Source organism: Schistocerca nitens, chromosome 4 (assembly GCF_023898315.1).
Source record: "Schistocerca nitens isolate TAMUIC-IGC-003100 chromosome 4, iqSchNite1.1, whole genome shotgun sequence".
Taxonomy (NCBI): Eukaryota; Metazoa; Arthropoda; class Insecta; order Orthoptera; family Acrididae; genus Schistocerca; species Schistocerca nitens.
In genome coordinates, this window is record NC_064617.1 from 120,759,545 (window position 1) to 120,777,710 (window position 18,166).

At 44.5% G+C, this 18,166-nt stretch overlaps 1 protein-coding gene across 1 annotated transcript in view; it reads right to left on the bottom strand.

Moving 5' to 3' along the window:
* Nucleotides 1-1,137: 1,137 nt before the first annotated feature.
* Nucleotides 1,138-18,166, bottom strand: part of LOC126252155 (solute carrier family 22 member 7-like) — a 128,695-nt gene continuing 111,666 nt past the window's right edge. The window contains exons 4-6 of the mRNA XM_049953023.1: nt 15,334-15,491; nt 1,256-1,424; nt 1,138-1,150 (exon numbers count right to left, since the gene is read on the bottom strand). Coding sequence (XP_049808980.1) covers nt 1,138-1,150; nt 1,256-1,424; nt 15,334-15,491 — 340 coding nt within the window. The remainder of the gene's footprint in view (nt 1,151-1,255; nt 1,425-15,333; nt 15,492-18,166) is intronic.

Here is an 18,166-nt window from a genome sequence, read left to right on the forward strand (position 1 = left end):
CGTGAACCTCTTTTATAAGGCCTTCAGCAGTGTGCATTCTTCAAAGGAAAATTTTTTTATAAGAAGGAAGGGTTTTATTTTAAATTGTTTGTCTGACTTGTTTTTTCAGGCCTTGAGCAGTTGTTTCAAATTTGTTTGTGGCCTTCAGGCGTGCAATAAGTTAATATTTCTTTAATTAGGCTTTTGGCTATTCTGTTGCAACTTTAAAAAGAAACTTCTTGGTTAGAAAAAAATGTTTATTAATGTGTTTTAATTATAGTTGTCCTTCAGATGTGTAGTGTAGGCCTTCAGCCGCTAATTGTTTTCAATTGCATGTCTTTTTTTTATTTTTCCTTCTATTTTTAATTGCTTTTGACTTCTAAGCCAGGCCTTGAGCCATTCTTGTTTTTAGTGTGGTGTTGGGCCTTCAGCCCAGAAAGCATCTCAAGTTTTCTTTAACTAGGCCTTCAGCCGTATTGTCTAATTGTGATCTTTTAAAGCAATGTGTAAATAAGTGGTTCTTAGAAAAATAAAGTTGTGTGTTTGATTGTGCAACTCACAGTAACTGTTTACAGCCCCATCCACAATCATCACCTTACCCTGTGCGCTCTTGAGTACCTACCAACCAGGTTTCAATAATAATGAACTATGTTGCTTGGGGCCAGGTTGAGTATATTGTCTATTCCTAAATAAGATCAGAAATATTTACAAAATAGCATTGTCGTTACAAAGTAAAACAATAGCAGGATCTTTTTGGTCATAGCGACGCCTCCAGATCGCTGCACCTGGCGGCACTACTACTACAAAAAGGACTACGAGAACCTCCAACAAATAAATTATAAGACTTACTACCAAGCAGGACAAGACAAGACGGAACCGGCTTCGGTATGTCTCCGGATACTTTTAATCAGATAGCGTGTGAAACACCATTAGGAGATATGTGCACGTCGGCGATGATTCAGCGGTCATGAATGATAACGGCTCGTCAACGATTTCGTTGTCACGCCACAACACGTGGCCCCCGACATCAGCATAAAAAAGGGTGCTCGATGTTCCTTGATAGATGCACCTCTATACCTTGTCCACAAAAAACGAGTTTCAGAAGAGTAAGTATCATTTATTACACACACACATAAGAAGAGGCATCGATATAGCATATCAGTTGATACCTCTGCAACAACAAGTAAGTCTGACATTACTTACGTTTTCAACTTACTCGTAATATTAAATCTCAAATCGCCTATTAGCAGGCCTTCGTAAATACCCATCATCTTACCCGCAGAAGAGTAGTAATATAAGGCAGCACAGTACTGCAAAAAGCAAGGAGTGCTTCCAGCTGGGAAACATCTGAACACACAAGCAGGCGGACACCAGTCCTATAGGTATACCAATGCATGCCATGCAATTGATACAAGAGCGGTTTCTGATACCCGTCAATTCCGTTCCTGAAATATCAAAATCAGCATCTTATTTAATAACTAAATTTAAAATGTCACGCTTTTTTATTTTAAGTTATTTCACGTGATACACTTCCATATTACCGTGTACACTAACATTTACAAATAAAATGCAACACTTAGCGTTACAACAAAACAAATGAATAGTACTGAGTCCACATACAGCTTAAGGTTACATAACATATACATTAAATTTATAGAGAAAAATATTATACGACCAAAACCAGAGTTCGATCAGATTAACATATAATGAAGAGATCATATAAATTGCCTCGGAGAAATTTCATATTACCAACAAAGCACAAAAATAAAAACAGCTTTAGAGAACAGAAAGCAGCTGACAGGAACCTTGTGCGTATTGTTATTATAATGCGATTACAGGCAAATTTCTATGCACTCATCTCACATGTCACAACATGAAACTGCGTGTTTTGAAAGTGATGAAAGTTGTGCTCTTATTATTCGAAGTAGTCAGTTGACATACTGAAATTGCTTCAGGGGGCTAGGGACATATGTTTTGCGACATATTTTCATACTTGTGGCTAAATTGTTGGGAGTGTAACACCCCATACGTCACTTATCTGGTTTTGGCGTGTGTTCACCCCAGCTAATTGACTAACAGATCAACAGAGAGCGCAAAACTGCCGCAATATCGGATAACGCAAAGAAAGTAACAAGGCCCTGTGACTCCTGATTGAACTGCGGTGGCAGTGTTGACATTAATTGATTCAGAATTGATCACTTTTAATTAAAAATGGGTGCATATTGATGTTATATGCAGCTATTGAATGCTGAACATAAAATTAATTAAGACAGTGACTTGGGATTTCAACTACTTGATTGAAAACAGATGCAGTCGATAATCACAAATTTATTTTAATTCACGACCTTCAATCATCACATTACATGACTCTCCTACCAGGCAGTGGTAATAAATTGCGTTTGCGTGGAGTAAAGCTCGACAACTCAAAAGTAATTCCTATCGACTGACCCAGGCATAATGCGAAGTGCGTGAAGAATTCTACAGTACATGGCCCATGAAACCCTCGTGGAAACTTTGCCGACGTGATCCAACAAAATAATCAGTGGCCGGGGCGGGCGCAATATATCACCGAATACAGCGTAGCGGAGCGTCGTCGTTGTGTGGACGTCGGCCAACCTCGTGGTGCTGCAAGGCTGCGCTCGTCTATTCACTCCTAGATATCTTGCTCAGTACATAGCTGAACCAAAACTTTCTATCTCCAAGCTCAATCGTTCCATTTGCTAAGTCCTAAACTGCAGAGATGCTCACTCCTTCTCAGGCAAGCTGAGTAAAGAATGCCACATCTGCACTCTAGGCAAGCTGGGAACGGAAGACCTCTACTGAGACTTCTGCCAGTCCGCTCTTCGCCTCGGTTTCCCCTCCAGCAAAATCACTTATGCCAATTGCAGCGCAAGTCGCGTTAATTATGCGTCGCTTCCCAGTGCCGACCAATGCCTGCTCTGGGAAGTGAACAAATTCCCACAAAATTTCCCTTCCTCTCAACGTCTTCTATTTAGCTCCACCCAGGCCACCCATCAAGGCTAGCGTCTGCACAAACACCAAGTTTTCTGTAATTCAGACTCCCAGGAGAGTACTTCAAATACCTTGGTCCTACGTTCATATCGGAGGCCAGTGTATTTCATGCTGTCGCTCTTCACCTAATTTACTTCATGCTCTGGGGATTGTGAATTCAGCGTGAAGTTGCTATAGTCACGAACACGCATATTGACCTCTGTTGACCGCTCCACCATAGCTTTGCGTGGCTTTGTCGCATGTTTCACAGAAAACGGGATGACAGACATTTATCAATAGGCGTACAAGTTCTCCGTCTGTTTCCCGGTACACCAGCATAGAGTCGGGGTCAACCACCCACTCACTGTCACTCATCTTAAGATGGCTGGAGGCCGTGCACCATTACCACTTTTTCAGAGCTTGAGCCGCCCTAAGCTGCCTACTGTCTCTTCCCTTAGACGCTCCCCCGGCCGGCCACGGTCAAATACTTCCCTGGGGTAAACTAGCGTCCAGTAAAGTTTTCATATCGTGTGAATTACTTTAAAACCATCACCCGACATTAATTATTCAACTACATCCATACTATACCCTCTACAAGATGCTTTGTGCCTTGTCAGTCATTTTGTTCAGCCCTACTGTTCACTCAACGTGAGTTAGGTGATCTTTAATGACTTCATGTAAGGGGCATAGTTCTTGCCATCTTACAAGAGTGTGTCTACAAATCTAAACTAGTAGTACCCAGGGTGGTTTCTTTATGCGTCAGTTCCATGATGCGCTGTAGTTTGGAGGTAAGCGGCTCCCTACAGTTAACAGAGTTAAGTTAGTTCAAAGGAAACCAAGGATACAGAATAAGACAGTACCTGCTTCAGATTGAGCATACCCTTAGCCGTATGTGACTTTGTTAGAGTGCCATTTTGTGCTGCTGCAGATTTTAGTGTACTGTACAGTCCTTAGTTTCCCCTTCAGTCAAATTAGCTAGTCAAGAAAAGTGTATTATTTATTTACGTATTTTGTGTATGATGTGTGTACTAAAATGTTATTATTTTGTTCTTGTTTTTTTCGTGTAAAGAAATATTAAATTATGGAATGTAAAAATCACTCAGCACTAATAGAGACTAAACATGGCCGTTCTAAGGTATGAAAGAATGATGATTCTTCAGTGTATGACAGACATTGCTTATGCAACATTCTCGTAATTTTGTTATGTGAAGTCACAAGTATTCATCTCCGAATAACTGCTGCAACTTACATCCTTGTGAATCTTCTTGAATCTTTTTACTGTATTCTTCTCTTGGTCTCCTTCTGTAATTTTTGCCTCCCACACGTCCCTCCAATACTAAATTGGTGATCCCTTGATGTCTCATAATGTGTTCTGTCAACTATCTCTTCTTCTAATGATGTTCCGTCATAAATTCTTTTCTCTCTATTTCGATTCAGCACCTCTTCATTGGCTACGTGATCTGATCGTCTGTCCTTCAGCATTCTTCTGTAGCACCACATTTCAAAACCTTCTGTTCTCTTCTTATCTAAACTGTTTGCTGTCCACGTTTCACTTCCATTCATAGCTACATTCCACATAAATACTTCCAGAAAAGACTTCCTAACACTTGAACGCATATTCTTCAGAAAGCTTGCTGTTGACAATCTAGGTTTTTTAACTCCTTCTTCTGCCATCATCAGTCATTTTTCTGCCATATAGCGAAACCAATCTATAAGTGTCTCGTTTCCTAATCTAATTTCCTGAGTATCACCTGATTTAATCCGACTATATTCCATCATCCTTGCTATGCTTTTGTTGATATTAATCTTATATCCTCCTTGCCAGTTCCGTTCAACTCTTCTTGCAAGTCATTTGCTGTCTCTAATAGAATTACAATATCATCGCCACACTTCAAAGTCTTTATTTCTACTCCCTGAAATTTTATTCCTACAGCAAATTTTTCTTTGGTTTACTTTACTGATTGCACATTGTACAGACTGAATAACATCGGCGATGGGCTACAGCCCTCTCTCTCTTCCTTCTGAACCATTACTTCCATTTCATGCACCTCGTCTCTTATAACTGCCGTCTAGTCTCTGTACAAGTTGTAAACAGCCTTTCACTTCCTGTATTTTACCCCTGCTACCTTCAGATATTTAGAGGGAGTATTCCACCCAGCATTCTCAAAAGTTTTTCTAAGTCTACAAATGCTACAAACGTAGTTCACCTTTCATTAATCTATCTTCTAAGTCATACAGTTAATATTGCCTCGTGTATCTCTATAAGATAGAGAGAGAGTTCGAAGGCTAACTAATGTTAAAGACACTCAGTGGAGAGGTACATGAAACTTAATTTTATGGGAGTTTTAAAGTAGATTTATCTAGAAAACATTATTAAAAACTTTGTTAAGCAACAATAAACGTCACAAAGTAAGTGGCAAACGGATGTTAGTCATTCATTACCACTATTAATGTAAAGGGGATGAATTTGTGAAACGACTAGTTATCGACGCCGTCAGTCTGCACTGAGAAGAGAGTCAGTATCGTTAAAAAATGAATCAAATCTTTGTTCTAAAATCAAACTTAAGGTCACTCGGCTTAGGGTGAGGAATAAATGGTGTTCCAGGTATTAGCGAAATGCACCATCCTTAGTTCCTGCTTGACCAACACACCAGGCAAGCATTAAAGTGTATTATTTAACTACGTGCTCTGCGTATGACGTTTGTACTAAAGTGTTGTTTTCTTTGTTCGTTTCATGTCGCACAGGTAAGACACTGACAAAGCGAACCAATGGTGCCCTACCAACGCAATAATTGCCAGTGCAGGTGACTAAACAAAAGGGGACTGAGAGTTTATGATGGTGAGAACAATGGGCCATCATTACCAGGTCATCTCTCCACATTCTTATAAAATGTATGTATGAACTGATATATGTGTGATGTTTTACCTCACAAGTCTTGCACATGTAAAAATCACTGCGTATTATATCAACATCACATTATAAAATTCCCCCCCACCCTCTACCTCATGGCGCTACCATTTTGTGAGTACGTACTTGGCTGGCACAGGGTCCAAGCCTTTGCAGCAATTCTTCTGTCCGTGCTCTAAGCTTATACTTCCACTATCACTTTCCCCCCCTCTGACTCTCCGTCAGATGGTTTTCTTGGCGCAGACACTTCTTGGACCTGGTTTATGATTTGGGACTCGAGTCTGTACTTCCGACGTTTCTTTGCAACTTTTCATTAAATAAATATATGGTCTCCATTGTCGCGTTTGACCTGTCACCAATTTTCAAAATTTTTGAGAAGTGCAGATCTTGCAGGGAACATTGACCAATGTGGTGTATGCTCCACCTTTGTGCCTTTCCATCCTACACCCTTCCATTTAATAATGTAGTACACCCAATACCCACCACAGCAGCCATCCCATTGTGGGGGAGGGGTTGTCAAGAACCTGCGCTGTGGTACCCCCTAACTACGCAGGGATCACACTGTTGTTGCCTGAGGTGAAGACTTGCCATGTATGCCAAGGAGTATGTGCCCATCATGACAGGACCAGGAGGATTCCAAGCAACTGATTAGTGACCCAGTAGCCATTGCTGTGGCTAGGTGATGCCCATTGGGAAAGCCTACGTTCAGTGTGGGAGGCACCATGGCAGATGAGCCACAAATGAAGCAGATGAAGTTATCTCCTGCAGGTGGCCATATGACTCCAGCAGTCTCTGTGGGAGAGCGTCCTCGTTTAATGCAGAGAGATGCAACCCTAAAATGTTCCATTATCTGGCTACGCTGTGGGAGAAACAATGGGCTTAGCAGCAAGCAGAGAAATGCTCCCCTATTACTCATTTTGCCCAAGGACTAACAGAGATTCCTTCTTGGCCACGAAACCCTTGTTCTTTGTGGAGAACATAGAATACAACCTGGGGACGTGGCAGAAATCTATAAAATGAAAAGTCAGTCAGTTTTTATCGAAGCAACATCGCCCACCGAGTCACAGACGCTGCTCACTTGTCACCGGTGATTGTAATTCCCCACACTCCCCATACTAGTGTGAATATGGTTCAGGGCATCATTTTCCAATGAGACCTGCTCTTACAATCTGACGATGAGTGACCCGTCAACTTGGAGTGATGGGGTGTACACATTGACTGTCATGTCCATAGGGGGCCAACGTGCAATAGGATCGCTACCAGTGCCTTCACCTTGGCCTTTGAGGGTGATCCATTGCCTTAAAAGGTCATGGTGATGGTACAACAATGCGATGTGGAACCGAATGTTTATCCCTCTCGCCCCCCATGTGGTGCTTCAAGTGTTTGATGTTCGGCCACATGCCTTCACATTGCCATGCTAGCCCCATCTGTAGAGATTGTGGACGACTGCTGCATCCAAATGCTCCTTGTGTCCCTCCTTCCCATAAGTGTCACCTGTGGAAAGCACCACTCTCCCTGCTCGACAGATTGCATCATTTTCTTGATAGAACAGAAATTATAAGAATATAAGACTCTGGCCAAACTAACTTGTCAAGCAGGGCAAGTACGAGTGGTCAGTATGTATAACAATGTCATATGCTACAGCTACAACAACGTCACCACCTTTGACGGTGGTACTCCCACCGGTTATGCCTCCTACAGTAGCGCCTAAAGGCCGTTCGACTATGTTTGCCTCCTGATGGTTGGGGGCTCTCCTCTTGCTGCATCCCCCACACCTACTTCAGGATCAATGGCTTCCCACCTAGTGGGTATATTAGTCTCCACCTCCCAGCTAGGCAAAATAACCATCTTCCTCCAGTTTCTCTCGCCCGGAATACGTCGCTTGGGACATTTCCTTGCAAGATTTCTGCTCTTCTATAACCAGACACCAGCCAGTGGCTGACGAAAAATTGGTTCAAATGGCTCTGAGCGCTATGGGACTTAACTGCTGTGGTCATCAGTCCCCTAGAACTTAGAACTACTTAAACCTAACCAACCTAAGGACATCACACATATCCATGCCCGAGGCAGGATTCGAACCTGCGACCGTAGCGGTCGCGCGGTTCCAGACTGTAGCGCCTAGAACCGCTCGGCCACTGGCTGACGAAACCAGAGGCTGCTGGTTGCAGGGCTTTGTCATCGCCATCATTACCAGAAACTGATTCAGTGAGGTCACAATATCATCCATATCCTTCAAGGAGAGGAAGATAAGGCGAACTCCTCCAAGAAGGAGATTCCTGTGTCCCCCATGCCACTAGATCCCATCTGTTCCACTCCTGTGGCGGAAACAGCCCCTGATGCCCCAGGTCGCAGCACACAATGGAACCCAGAACCTAAGTATATTGATGGCATAACCTCTCAACCAGTGGTAGCAGGTGGTCCTAGTGCGTAATGTGCCTCACAGTACATTGACAACATTATTCTCCAGTGGAATTGTAGCGGTATTTTCCATCACCTGGCTGTGCTATGCCATCTTTTACTCTCTTTGCTCTTCGCCTGCCTTCTGGAATGCCCTTCAGTAGACTTGGTTTCCAGTAACTCAGGCTCTGGCCCTTCATGAATACCAGGGACATTGTAAGAATCGTGTTACCTGTGACTAGGTGTCGGGGGGAGTTTGCACATATGTTCTGGACACTCTATGTAGCGAACTTGTGCTTTTTATACACCTTTTGAGGCTGTGGACGTGGGTAAAGGCATTTCGCCTCCCTCCTGATGATGAAGTGTCTCAGAACATATTGTTTGCATTCGTTTTTTCAGCTCCCTCACATCTTCAAATCTTAAGTGATGTCATTGCTCGTAATCCTTTGCGAGGTGGAACAATCGTTGTTGGCCGTAGTAAAGATCGCAGAAAGTTACTGGCACAACTGCACATTTTCTGCTTGAATACTACTGCCCCTTCACACTTCAGTGTAGCACACAGACCTTTATAAGTCATTAACATTTCCATCTGCAGCCCTTGTCTTCTTCCATCCATCCACTGGAGAGTCACACTGTAACAGCATACGTTCTCAGAAATGATAAGTTCACAAAGGTACATGTATCACATTCGAACAACTGAAATAAAATGTTCAAACGTACCTAGGTCCTGTATTTCAATTTAAAAAATCTACCTGTTACCAACTGTTCGTCTAAAATTGTGAGCCATATGTTTGTGACAATTACAGCACCATCTATCACAAAGCGAAAAAATTTCTTTGCGTGCTATACGAATATGTAATAAAAATGAGGGTTCCTATTTTTAAAAAACGCAGTTGATATCCGTTTGACCTATGGCAGCGCCATCTAGCGAGCCAACCATAGCGCCATCTGGTTTTCCCCTTCAAGCTAGACAAGTTTCGTTCTTTGTAGTTTTTCGTTTGATGCTTATTTCGTGGGATATTTGGCCCAGTCACTATCAATGGACCACCCTGTATAGCTCTAGAATGGTTAATATTTGTTATTGTAACCGCGTATCTTGCACTGGTGGATGTTTTAGAACTGAAATGTATTGTATCCAGAGCATAACACGTAGAGGGTTCTAGGTGTGTGACAGAACTACGTCCTGTGTCGTGTCTGTAGCGCTCCTAGTGGATGATTGTTTCAGCAACAGTTATAAATTGAACTCATCAACCGGTGTTTTCAGATAAATAAAATTGTTACACAATTTGTGTCTACTTGTACCTTTACATGAGCCGCTGAGAACCAAAGTGGTCTAGGTAAAAAAAAATTAGTTCTGAGTTATAACACTCAGTTTACTCATAATGCATGGAAATTTGTTGCGGTAGGGTGGAGTAACAATAACTCGCAATTGGGCCACTTGAGATCTCCCAGCATATTCTTCCTCTCACGCCATAGTGAAGTGTGTTCGCGGGAATAGTGGTATAGCTGAAGCGGTGAGGCAACATGTAATTTTTTTGCTCGTTTGTTTCCGCTCTAAAATCTAAAAGGCATTGTAACAGTGCCACAAACTACACTACTGGCCATTATCATTGCTGCACCAAGAAGAATTGCAGACGATAAACGCGTATTCATTGGACAAATATATTATACTAGAACTGACATGTGATTACATTTTCACGCAATTTGGGTGCATTGATACTGAGAAATGAGTACCCAGAACAACCACCTCTGGCCGTAATAACGGCCTTGATAATCCTGGGCGTTGAGTCAAACACAGCTTGGATGGCGTGTACAGGTACAGCTGCCCATGCAGCTTCAACACGATACCACAGTTCATCAAGAGTAGTGACTGGCGCATTGTGACGAGCCAGTTGCTCGGCCACCATTGACCAGACGTTTTCAATTGGTGAGAGATCTGGAGAATGTGCTGGCCAGGGCAGCAGTCGAACATTTTCTGTATCCAGAAAGGCCCGTACAGGACCTGCAACATGCGGTCGTGCATTATCCTGCTGAAATGTAGGGTTTCGCAGGAATCGAATGAACGTAGAGCCACACATCTGAAATGTAACGTCCACTGTTCAAAGTACCGTCAATGCGATTAAGAGGTGACCGAGACGGGTAACCAATGGCACCCCATAGCATCTCGCTGGGTGATACGCCAGTATGGCGATGACGAATACACCCTTCCAATGTGCGTTCACTGCGATGTCGCCAAACACGGCAGCGACCATCATGATGCTGTAAGCAGAACCTTGATTCATCCGAAAAAATGACGTTTGCCATTCGTGCACCCAGGTTCGTAGTTGAGTACACGATCGCAGGCGCTCCTGTCTGTGATGCAGCGTCAAGGGTAACCGCAGTCATGGTCTCCGAGCCGATAGTCCATGCTGCTGCAAACGTCGTCGAACTGTTCATGCAGATGGTTGTTGTCTTCCAAACGTCCCCATCTGCTGACTCAGGGATCGAGACGTGGCTGCACGATCCGTCACAGCCATGCGGATAAGATGCCTGTCATCTCGACTGCTAGTGATACGAGGCCGTTGGGAACCGGTACGACGTTCCGTATTACCCTCCTGAACCCACCGATTCCATATTCTGCTAACAGTCATTGGTTCTTGATTAACGCGAGCAGCAATATCCTGATACGATAAACCGCAATCGCGATAGGCTACAATCCGACCTTTATCAAAGTCGGCAACGTGATGGTACGCATTGCTCCTCCTTACACGAATCATCACAAAACGTTTCACCAGGCAATGCCGGTCAACTGCTGTTTGTGTATGAGAAATCGGTTGGAAACTTTCCTCATGTCAGCACGTTGTAGGTGTCGCCACCGGCGCCAACCTTGTGTGATTGCTCTGAAAAGCTAATCATTTGCATATGACAGCATCTTCTTCCTGTCGGTTAAATTTTGCGTCTGTAGCACGTCATGTTCGTGGTGTAGCAATTTTAATGGCCACTAGTGTATCAGCATTGTTTTGTTTCTTTAGATCTGTAATGTCCAGTTGCTATTAAAGTAGAAATTGTCTTTATAAGGGAAGTGTGCACTCCATGTTGAAGTCTAGGTTAAAACCTACACGAGTCAAGAAGTGATGTCTCACATTAAATGCATAAACCATAATACACATCAGTCTCAACAATGACACCGAGGCAAAAAAGGAAAGACATGATCACATTTCTCCCGTACATTCGCCCGGTGCAACCAACTGACATCTGCAAGTTCGGCTCAGGAATCTGAACCTGGACATGTTGACGCTTTGGCAGAGGAAGATGGTGTATACGGTGAAACAGAATAAACAGGATGCATTGCTGAGCTATTAGACAGACTCAGTAGGTAACATTCTGGTGGTTAAAAACGATAATGCAATTATTTTAACCGAATTTCTGAGAGAGAAGTGCATAATGGGAGCAAAAACTGCAAACTCACATTAATTGTATGACATCATATTTATGTTTCATAAATAAATCGCAGTTACGGAGATTAAAACACAACGTATTCCTTCTCAGGTATTCAGCTCCATCGTAACGTGCGAAAAATTGAATTCTACCACTTTGGCTTTCAGCGACTCATATCTTATCTGCATTTGCGAATAGGATTAAACTTTGGGTGCGGTGTGCATTGGTGACAATGAAAACTTGTGTCGTACCGGGACTCGAAAGCGGATCTCTCACTTTACGCTGGCGGTCGCCTCGACCGTCTGGGCCACGTGAGCGTTGTCCCCAATGCACAATGCAGACGTAGTTTAGTCACTTTCGCAAATGCGAATATGGTTCCACATTTCTTACTGCTGACCACCGTTGCAGTGTGTGTTGCACCAGATACGCATGCATGTTGAGGGACACTGCACAGCGCATTATAACAACACAGGTACTGCATTTTAGTACTTGCACCTTTACCACGAGTGAAACAATATGTTACCTTACAACTGTTATCGTTATGATGGAAACAGCCTATTTGATGGCTTACATTGATAATTCTGCCAGAAACAAACCAAAGACAAGCGTGAACAATGCGCTGTTGTAGCCTGATATCGAAGAGTCTGGTCCGCATTGAACGGTTTCATCAACAGAACGTACCAGTGATTGAACATTTCGCGCTACAATTCTCTGGGCTGGTGTGAAGGTACTTTCCTTGCAATGCAGGTGCAAGGGCAGTTGCTAAAAGGGCTGATTGTATTACAACTTAATTTACGTCCACACACTCGCCAGAAGCGATGATCTCTGACTGAAGATTTTTATGTAGTGGTGGGACTCACCTTGCGTGCAAGCACGACTGGGACCATAGCATCAGAAACGAAAGAAGAATCCAAACGGTAGAAGTTCTGACAAGCAGTGGATCGTGTATTGATGTCAGTATGGTAAAGATACACGGAAATTAAGCAGCTACTAAGAAGTAAAAATGTGAACGAGCGGAGAGAAAGGCTATGGTAACACTGGATATCGCGGGAAAAAGTAAAGATAGAAGAATGAAATTAATAATGAACAATAATCCACTCGTTTAGAGATAGATCAAACATGGAGCAGAAATATCAGTGATCTGTACAATACACATAAAAACGAATGTAAGAAGCGAGAGTGAAGAAAACCACTCACACCGACCGGCATCTGAAAGGTACCAACTACCATCACCCAAAGCAGAAACGCTCTATACTTAGTACAATGGTACATTGTGCGGAGCTCGTTTCAAGAGCTGGTAACCAGTGAAAGGAGCTCAACCAGGTACGCAACGTATTGAAGGAGAACGGCTGCATTAACCCACACATTTGGAAAGCCATCTTTCTGGAGGAACATTAGCAAGAAGACACCTGAAGAGCAGTGAAAAATCTTTGGTTTTTGCCGTTCTGTGGCTCAGTAACAGGAAATAGTAACCGGTTCCTAAAGGCGCATAAAATCGTTTCGGTCTTCATGGCTCCAGCAAAAATTCGACAGCTCTTGAGGCATGTGAAAGACGATGAAAGCCTCCCGACACACAACGCGTATGTACAATGCCGTCTAGTTGTGGGCACATTTACGTCGGATACACTGTGCGTACCATTAAACAGCGCCTTGTGGAACACGAGAGGTGTTACCGCCTGCGGTATCCTGAGAAATCACCGACAGCAGAAAACGGAAAACGTACACTGAATTGCATTCGACGAGACATCTGTTATTACACTGACAAATAGTCTCTGGAGTAGCATCATAAAAGACTGACAACACCCTTAATAAAGACTCCGCTCTGCAGCTGAGCACAGCTTGCAACCCAGCCACTGGAAGGTTCGAGTGGGCTCGCAACGATAAAATTACCATATAAGGCACCGCAGTGAGTAGCAGTGTTTTCGCAAAAGGTAGCTTGGCCACATAAGGGCAGCAGCAGCGTTCAGACGACATTCAGTGCCTCGCCAACTACACTCATGCTCATAAATTAAGGATAAAGGCAGAATGCGGTGCCACACAACGTGGCACTAGACAAAACTGGCGCTAATAGCATAGGCACATATGGAACACACACGACACAGATCTGTAAGTCCACAGTATTGGTGATAAGTTGAGAAAACCGTGCAACAAAACGCCACTGTTTCCTGCGCATGTACCCCCACATCAATATGGGATATGATCACCATACACAGGTACACAGGTCGTACAACGGGTTGATATACTCTGGATCAGGTGGTCGAGCAGCTGCTGGGGTATAGCCTCCCATTCTTCCACCAGTGCCTGTCGAAGCTCCTGCAGAGTCCTAGGGGTTTGAAGACGTGTAGCAATAGGTCGACCAAGAGGGGGTTTAGGTCTGGAGAACAGGCAGGCCACTCCATTCGCCTGATATCTTCTGTTTCAAGGTACTCCTCTACGATGGCAGCTCGGTGGGGCCGAGCGTTATCATCCATCAGGAGGTAGGTGGGACCCACTGCACGCACCACTGAAAAGACGGACATACTGGTGCAAAATGACGTCCCGATACACCTGACCTCTTACAGTTCCTCTGTCAAAGACATGCAGGGGTGTACGTGAACCAATCATAATCCCACCCCACACCATCAAACCACGACCTCCATACAGATCCCTTTCAAAGGACATTAAGGAGTTGGTATCTGGTACCTGGTTCACGCCAGATGAAAACCCGGCGGGAATCACTGTTCAGACTATACCCGGGCGTCCGTGAACATTACGCCTGGAACCACTGTTCCAGTGACCATGTACTGTGTTCTTGACACCAGGCTTTACGGGCTCTCCTGTGACTAGGGGTCAGGGGAATGCACCTTGCAGGTCTCCGGGCGAATAAACCATGTCTGTTCAGTCGTCTGTAGACTGTGTGTCTGGAGACAACTGTACCGGTGGCTGCGGTAAGGTCCCGAGCAAGGCTACCTGCAGTACTCCGTGGCCGTCTGTGGGCACTGAAGGTGAGATGTCGGTCTTCTTGTGGTGTTGTACACTGTGGACGTCCGTACTGTAGCACCTGGACACGTTTCCTGTCTGCTGGAATAGTTGCCATAATCTTGAGATCACACTTTGTGGCACACAGAGGGCCCGTGATACGACCTGCTGTGTTTGACCAGCCTTCAGTCGCCCTAGTACTCTACCCCTCATAACGTCATCAATATGTGATTTTCGAGCCATTTTCAACACACCATTAGCACGTCTGAACACGTCTGCACACTTACTCGCTGCCCCGTACTCTGAAATGCACCAACATACCTCTGTGTATGTGGACTGCTGCCAACGCCACCGAGCGCCGTCCGCAGGTCAATTGAACCCGCATGGTCATACCCCGAGGTCATTTAAACCCGCAAACCGCCCACCAGAGCATTGTTTCACCATGTATCAGCATTATCCTTAATTTATGAGCATGAGTGTAGTTCTCAGCTAGAAGCTCCTGGACATATGACCACGTGGCCCGGATGGAAGCTCGAGAAAAGTTATCAAGGAAGAAAAGAGTAAAGAAACAGGAGAAGCCCTCTGTCAGAGTAGTTTCCCGTTCTTTCCATGAAAAATACTTTTTAAGGTTTTTCTAAACGTCGCTCTCTCGATGCTGCAACACATTGTTTCCCCTTACTCACCTACAGATACCGCCGACTCCAGCATGACCCCTGCAACGCCCACCCCCAGCGACTCCGCCACGACGAACAGCGGGAGCAGAGACGGCGTGCACAGCATCGCCACCCTGCTGACGACATGCATCACCACGCAGGCCAACTGCAGCGGGCGACGTCCGTACCTGCAACCAGCGTATATCCGATTGTTTCACAAATATTCCATTTCCCAGATTTTTTCTGTAAAATGTGTCAAGACACAAAGGAATTGAAGACATTAGCTGCCATCCTCGCTGTAATTGTACACTACTGGCCATTAAAATTGCTACACCAAGAAGAAATGCAGATGATAAACGAGTATTCATACTAGAACTGACATGTGATTACATTTTCACGCAATTTGGGTGCATTGATACTGAGAAATGAGTACCCAGAACAACCACCTCTGGCCGTAATAACGGCCTTGATAATCCTGGGCGTTGAGTCAAACACAGCTTGGATGGCGTGTACAGGTATAGCTGCCCATGCAGCTTCAACACGATACCACAGTTCATCAAGTGTAGTGACTGGCGCATTGTGACGAGCCAGTTGCTCGGCCACCATTGACCAGACGTTTTCAATTGGTGAGAGATCTGGAGAATGTGCTGGCCAGGGCAGCAGTCGAACATTTTCTGTATCCAGAAGGGCCTGTACAGAACCTGCAACATGCGGTCGTGCATTATCCTACTGAAGTGTAGGGTTTCGCAGCGATCGCATGAAGGGTACAGCCACGCATCGTAAGTCCGCAGCTCGTGGTCGTGCGGTAGCGTTCTCGCTTCCCGCGCCCGGGTTCCCGGGTTCGATTCCCGGCGGGGCCAGGGATTTTCTCTGCCTCGTGATGACTGGGTGTTGTGTGCTGTCCTTAGGTTAGTTAGGTTTAAGTAGTTCTAAATTCTAGGGGACTGATGATCATAGATGTTGAGTCCCATAGTGTTCAGAGCCACGGGTCGTAACACATCTGAAATGTAACGTCCACTGTTCAAAGTGCCATCAATGAGAACAAGAGGTGACCGAGACGTGTAACCAATGGCACCCCATACCATCACGCCGGGTGATACGCAAGTATGGCGATGACGAAGACACCCTTCCAATGTGCGTTCACCGCGATGTCGTCAAACACGGATGCGAGCATCATGATGCTGTAAAAAGAACCGGGATTCATCCGAAAAGATGACGTTTTGCCATTCGTGCACCCAGGTTCGTCGTTGAGTACACCATCGCAGGCGCTCCTGTCTGTGATGCAGCGTCAAGGGTAACCGTAGCCATGGTCTCCGAGCTGATAGTCCATGCTGCTGCAAACGTCGTTGAACTTTTCGTGCAGATGGTTATTGTGTTGCAAACGTCCCCATCTGTTGACTCAGGGATCGAGACGTGGCTGCACGATCCGTTACAGCCATGCGGATAAGGTGCCTGTCATCTCGACTGCTAGTGATACGAAGCTGTTCGGATCCAGCACGGCGTTCCGTATTACCGTCCTGAACCCACCGATTCCATACTCTGCTAACAGTCATTGGATCTCGACTAACGCGAGCAGCAATGTCGCGATACGATAAACCGCAATCGCGATAGGCTACAATCCGACCTCTATCAAAGTCGGAAACGTGATGGTACGCATTTCTCCTCCTTACAGGAGGCATCACATCGACGTTTCACCAGGCAACGCCGGTCAACTGCTGTTTGTGTATGAGAAATCGGTTTGAAACTTTCCTCATGTCAGAACGTTGTAGGTGTCGCCACCGGCACCAACCTCGTGTGAATGCTCCGAAAAGCTAATCATTTGCATATGATAGCATCTTCTTCCTGTCGGTTAAATTTCGCGTCTGTAGCATGTCATCTTCGTGGTGCAGCAATTTTAATGGCCAGTAGTGTATATCTGGTGTTTCGTCTTTCGGTTATTTTGATCCTGCAGCCATTATGAATCAAGACACAAAGGAATTAAAGACATTAGCTGTCAGGAAGAATTCATTTAAATGAATGGGAAAAGTTGAAAATTTGTGCCTGACCAGGACTCGAACCGCTGTCTCCTCAATTTTTTTTATTATTAAACGCGAAGCTTAATACTGAAAGTTTTGGATCCGGTGGGGTGCGAACCAGGAACACACCACCCGCTGCTACCTTTCAGTTCTTGGACCTTGGACAATATTAATTTTTTTCTTTTTTTTCTTGTAACGGCGCGAAAGAACGGACACAGGGGCAACTTAAGGCTGGCAGGAGACAAGATGGGCAAGGGTCGCATGCCGTGGCCTAACCACGATCCCCCCCCCTCCTCCCTCCCCCCCCCCCCGACTGTCACTGCGCTGGACTATCACATAGTACTGCCCTTTTCTTTATTTATCTTTTATTTTTATTTATCTGAATTTACTTGCTACTCTAAAAAGGAAGGAACATGGTGGGACAAAATCTTACATGGCTTCCACCACTTAAAAAGAAAAAAAGTGTATCATTTTTAGTCGTACCTTGCAATAACTTATTTTTCCATTACTTAAACAACAAAAGGTCTACCAAAACTAGACATGATTGTCTCAATGGGAATTCAGCAATCGTTCAATAAATAAAATATGTCGTTTCAGTCTTCGATCGCTATTCTTTATTTTCAATTACCGGTTTCGGGCTAGCTGCCCATCTTCAGATCATATATTGTAGTTACAGAGTAACTTGTCCGTACAGAACACTCGGTTCGCTGTCTGTGACACCGGTAATTGAAAATAAAGAATAGCGATCGAAGAGTGAAACGCCATATTTTATTTAACAAAAAGTCTAACAGAGCCACAAAAATGAAATTAACTGTGTAAAGATACATCTGAAAGGGGTCGGTAATGAG